At 39.2% G+C, this 5,908-nt stretch overlaps 1 protein-coding gene across 1 annotated transcript in view; it reads right to left on the reverse strand.

Moving 5' to 3' along the window:
• FOXR1 (forkhead box R1) overlaps positions 1-5,908 on the reverse strand; it is a 12,914-nt gene that overhangs the window by 4,045 nt on the left and 2,961 nt on the right. Inside the window, exons 2-3 of the mRNA XM_027835518.1 lie at positions 4,060-4,289; positions 3,549-3,757 (exon numbers count right to left, since the gene is read on the reverse strand). Coding sequence (XP_027691319.1) covers positions 3,549-3,757; positions 4,060-4,289 — 439 coding nt within the window. The remainder of the gene's footprint in view (positions 1-3,548; positions 3,758-4,059; positions 4,290-5,908) is intronic.

The raw sequence follows: 5,908 nt of genomic DNA on the forward strand, positions 1-5,908 counted from the left end.
AAAAAAAAAAAAAAAAAAAAAAAAAAAAAAAAAAAAAAAAAAAAAGTCCTGTGTAAAACCAGCAAACAAATTGTAGACTTCCTGTCTGTGTTGGCCTTAAGAATGGTATAGCTTTGGTGGAGTCTGAATACATACTACCTTTCACTCTCTTTCACTCTCTCTCTCTCTGGTTTGAGTTTTCTTCCACAAAATGTTCAATATATAAATATGTTTTATGTGATTGCACATGTATAATCTATATCAGATTGCTTACCACCTCAGGGAGGGGAGGTAGGAGGGAGAGAATTTGGAACTCAAAATTTTTAAAAAGATTAAAAATTGTTTTATATGTAGTTGAGGAAAAATAAAACGTTTTAAAAGAAAGAATCATATAGCTTTAGAGCTGCAAAGGATCTTCTAGATCACTGATTTTACAGAAGAGGCAACTGAGGCCCAGAGAGGGGAAAACACATGGATGGTTAATAGCCGAGATGAGATTTGTCAGATTCAACTCCCAAGTCTTTTTCTACTAAACTGCTCCCATCTCAGGTATTGCTCAGTAACTTCATACACTTTTCCTCTGGCTTCCCTTTCCAGTATTGTTTGTACTTTCACTCATGCATCTTAACTTGCTGGTCTTGGTGAAGGAGTCAGAACACTCCTTGTTGCCCATTGCCTCTTCCAGACTCTTCCTCTACCATCATCACTTAGTAACTTCTCTTGTGAGGTTCATTCAGTCCAAATTTATTCCCAACCAAGATTCTGGTAGCAATTATTGGCTAAAGGATATTCTCTTTCCACCTCAGGCTCTTCTACCCATTTCCTGCCCCTCACACCAGAGGATTTCAGTGTATACATTAAGGCTCCCCAAACACCCTAACTTTCCAATTCCTTAATCTGCTCGTTTCCTATAAAGTACTCCTCCATACCACCTCAACTACATACAGAAAAGGTCCTACCTTGATCTCGCCGTCATATAAAGTGTTCTACTTCCGTACTCATAAACCCTCAAATTCCTTTAAATCATGATAATCATTTTTTTTTCAATTCCATCTTTCTCTCTGCTTTATGACCCCCCTAACCCTGTTCTTCTTCTTCATCAACCTCTCTACTTCTCAGTAGATTCTATTTCTCCCTAATTTATTCACTGCACTACTCACCATAATGGCTATTCCAAACCTTTTCATCTCTTCTGAAACCTCTCATGATACCCTCTTCCCTCCACCCTTTTAACTGAGAGCCTTGTTTCATACTTAAAAAATAAAAAAACTGACTCCATTCTAGGAATGTTCCCTTTTATTCCCTCCTCACTCCAACTTCACTGTCTCACAGAGAAGTAGCTTACCATTATCTTTTCCAAAGTAATGTAGTATCTATCCAAAGTAATCTAGATGTACCCTGGATCCCATTCCATACTGTCTTCTCTTTCATCTCCACTCTCACATATTTTCACTCTCCCTATCTACTGGCTGTCTGCAAAAATGTCCATGTTTCCTCTATCATTAAAAAATTCTAAGTTGCATTGATAAAAGGAAAGTCCCCATATACACCAAAATACTTATAGCAGCACTTTGTGCAATACCAAAAAAACTGGAAACAAAGTAGATATCCATCTATTGAGGAATGGCTAAGCAAATTGTGGTACATGAATGGAATGGAATATTACTATGCTATAAACAATGACAAATATGATGAACATAGAGAAACATGGAAAGATTGACATGAATTGATGAAGGGTGAAGGAAAGAGATCCAAGAAAACAATACACAAAAGGACTACAATAATGTAAATGGAAAGAACCACAAAATAACCAAAAGTGAATGTTGCTAAATTATAAAGGACAAATATGGCTGCAAAGAAGAGATATAAAATATATGAGAAGACACTACTGCTCTCCTCATTTGTAGATATGGGAGGTCCACGAGTACAGAACATGGTTTATGTTGTATTTTCAGACTTTTAAAATTAATCAATTTTGCTAGCTTTTTCTTTTCCTTTTTTTCCCTCTTTTTCCTTCTTTTTCTCTTCCTCTTTTTCTTTAAAAATATTTGTTATGTAGGATGACTCTCTGGGAGAGGGCAGGAGGATAGAGATGTTGGGGAAAATTCAGGTGATATAAAAAACAAAAGATATCACTAAACATTTATTTAAAAAAAACACTCAGTTTATCCAACCATCCCTACTATCTGGCATCCTTTATGTCTCTTTTTTAAGCCTAAACCCCTGGAGAAAGCTGTCCACATTTGGTACTTCCATTTCCTTTCTTCTAACTTTCTTCTAAACCCTCTGCAATCTGGCTTCTGATCTCATCATTTACCTGAAATTGCTCTCTTCAAATTTACCAGTTATCTCTTAATTGATTATTAATAATTAATTGTTCTTAATTGGCCATTAGATTATGGCCTTTCTTCAACCAACATCCTTCTTGATCTCTCTGCAGCCCTTTAACATTGTCAATCACCCACTTCTGGTCATTCTCTCCTCTCTAGGTTTTCATGACTTGGCTCTCTCCAGGTTCTCCTACCTGTCCTTCTCAGTCTCCTTTGCTGGATTTTCATCCAAGTCACACCCACGAATTTTTTGTTTGTCCTGGACCATCTCTTTTGTCTTTTCACAAGTGATCCTGGAATGCTGGAATCCATGCCTGGAATGCTTCCCCCTTACCTCCATGATTCCTTGGCTTCCAGATTCAAGACCCAGCTTAAATTCCAATCCCTTCTGTTGTTAGTGTTTTCCCTCTGAGATTATCTTCTATATGGTATTATTGATATTTTACAAAATATGCTTTATATAGAGAATATATAACTTAGAATAGAGTATATTTACATATTATTTAATATATTATACATTATAGAAATTCAATGATATTTTATATATAGACTATTATTTAGAATAAATTACATTATTTATACATTTTTAAATACAATAAATTTACTATATAATATTTTGTATCGCATATTAGAGATGTTCAATAGAATATGTATTTTCTATATAGAATATATATTACTTAGAATAGCATATATTATTTAATATATTAATATTATAATATAGATATTCCACAGGAGATATATTTCATATGTAGAATATACATTATATTCTACCATTTTATATCTATACACTGTTACTTGCATTTTGTCTCCCCCATTAGAATGTAAGCTCCTTGAGGACAAGGGACATGTATTCTCCAGCACTTAGCATGGTGCCTGTTACCAAAATAAGCATTTAAAAATACTTGTTGACTGACTTTCCTCAATAAAATCTACTTTCAAGAAAGGAACTGATGCTCACTCATGTGAGATATAGCCAACTGATAAGGCTTAATGTGTTCCTGACAATTAAAGATAAATTGTATTTTAAGCTGGGACAAAGATTCAAAGAAATGAATCTCTACTGGGAATTTCAATCATCGTTGCGTCTAGTGTCTTCCCAGCACAATACACAGAGGGTAGCCTATTCTGTTTACTTATGCCACCAGGGCAGTTGGAAGACAAAAGCCATAGATCCTAGACCCCTTCTCCATTCCCACTCTGCCCTCTCTCTCCACCCTCACCCATACCCTGGGCACATACCGGGTGAAGTTGTAGATCTCCTGGACATTGAGTCCTCTAGAAGAGCTGTTTTTCAGTGCCAGAGCTATTAGGTGACAGTAATTAAGTGGGGGTCTGGGCCACCGGGCCCCTGTCTGGGTGCCCACCTGTCGCCGACAGCCTCGAAGGGATCCCACTTTGTGGGGTGATAGGAGGATCATGGAGGTGTTCTTATCTTCTTCTTCTGAGAGCTAGGAGAGTACAGAAAGTAAGGTGAAAGGCTAGATTTTGGGACTTGGGTTGAGTTAAACAGCTCTCTCCCCTATTTCAGGCAATGTTTATAAGCATCTAGGATTTCAGGACAGGCAGTAATAAATGATTCTTCCCTAGAAAACTGTTTCTTCAGGTCAGGCATGGAACCATCCATGGGATGGATATTGTCTAATGGGATGGGGTAGCTGTTGTTAATCATTTCTTCTCCTTGATGAGGGCTAAAGGATATTTTCTTAATTCTACCCTGTCCGTAAGGGGACAAGAATACCTGTATCCATACCTCTTTTTCGCTGGTGGAGTCCTGGGGCTGCTGGCTGGGTGAGCCTGGGGGCTGCTGGCTGGTGGAGGCTGGGGGCTGCAAACTGTCCTCTGAGAAAGAGGTATTTTCTTCCTCTTCAAGAGATGCAGGGTTATGGACCAAATCTGGCTCCTTTGAGATCTGCTTCCCAGCTGTAGGACATACTATGTTGAGATCCACCCACATCCATAAATTAGGTTCCAAGGGAGTATCTGCATAGAACAGGAAAGTTAATGGCCTCTGTCAGACCTTGCCTTGCCTAGCACTACCCAGCAATGCCATCTCTACAACTTCCCCTTGCCAAGCTTACTATCCTTTCCAAAGCACTGATCTTCCTGAGGGGACCTGAGAGGTCAGTCCATAAACATTTATTGTTGGTGTTGAGTTGTTTCAGTCACATCCAACTCTCCATGACCCCATTTGGGGTTTTCTTGGCAAAGATGCTGGAGTGGTTTTGCCATTTCCTTCTCCAATTCATTTTATAAATGAGGAACTGAGGCAAACAGGGTTAAGTGACTTGCCCAGGGTCACACAGCTGATAAGTTTCTCAGAGCATGGATTTGAAATCACGAAGATCAGTCTTCCTGGTTCCAAGTCACATGCTGGGCTTAAGGAAAATTAATTATTAACAATGGTTAATTAATAATTAATAATATTAATAATGGTTAACAAAAGAGGCAGCTAAGTGACTCAGTGGATAGAGCACTGGTCCTAGAATCAGGAAGACTTGAGTTCAAATTCGACTTCAGATACTTACTAGCTGTGTGACCCTGGGCAAGTCATTTAACCTCTGTTAGCCTTAACCACTAAAGAAAGAAATGGCAGACTCCAGTATTTTTTGCCAAGGACGGTATTTCGCTCTAGACAGTATGCTATGGTCCATGGGGTCCTGAAGAATCAGACACAACTGAACTACATGTGCCTGGCACTGGGCTAAGTGCTAGGGATACAAAAAGAGGCAAAAGATAGTCCCTGCCCTCAAGGAGCTTAAAAATCTAATGGGAAAAACAAATCTGTACAAAAAGGCTATATAAAGGATAAATAGGAAAAAGAGGGAAGACACTAGAATTAAGAGGGGTTAGGAGAGGCAGCTCGTTGGCACAGCGGATAGAGTGCTGGACCTGGACTCAGGAAGATTCATCGTCATGAGTTCAAATCTAGCCTCAGATACTTACTAGCTGTGTGACCTGGGCAAGTCACTTAATCCTGTTTACCTCAGTATCCTCAACTGTAAAATGAGCTGGAGAAGTAAAAAAATGACTCAGCAAAACAGGCAAGACTTTCTATAGAAGATGGGATTTTAGTTGGGATTTAGAGCAGTACCTGACACATAGAAAATGCGTAGTAAATGTTTATCGACTGATTGATTAAAAGGAACCCAGGGAAAGCAGTAGTCTGACATGGGGTAGCAGATTCCAGGCATTGGGGGTGGACAGAGAAAAATGCCCAAGAGTTGAGAAATGAGTGTCTTGTTCTTGAAGAGCAAGGATGCTAGTGTCACTGGATTGAGTAAGTAGGGGAGAATAAGGTATAAGAAGACTGGAAAGGTGGAGTGGTTTATGAAGGACTTTGTCCACAAACAGAGGATTTTGTATTTGATCCTGGAGATGATAGGGAGCTGCTGGAGTTCATTGAGTGGAGGGATGTGTGCTTTAGGACCTGTGCTTTAGGAAAATCACATTGGTGGCTGAATGGAGGAGGTATTGGAGTGGGGACAGGAAGGCAGACCCATCAGTAGCTATTGCAGTAGTCCTAATGTGAGCTGAGGAGGCCCTGCACCAGGATGTGGGCAGTGTCAGAGAGAAGGGGGCAAATTTGAGAAGTGTTGTAA

The sequence above is a fragment of the Vombatus ursinus genome, unplaced genomic scaffold (genome assembly GCF_900497805.2).
Source record: "Vombatus ursinus unplaced genomic scaffold, bare-nosed wombat genome assembly UNPS02014816.1, whole genome shotgun sequence".
NCBI lineage: Eukaryota > Metazoa > Chordata > Mammalia > Diprotodontia > Vombatidae > Vombatus > Vombatus ursinus.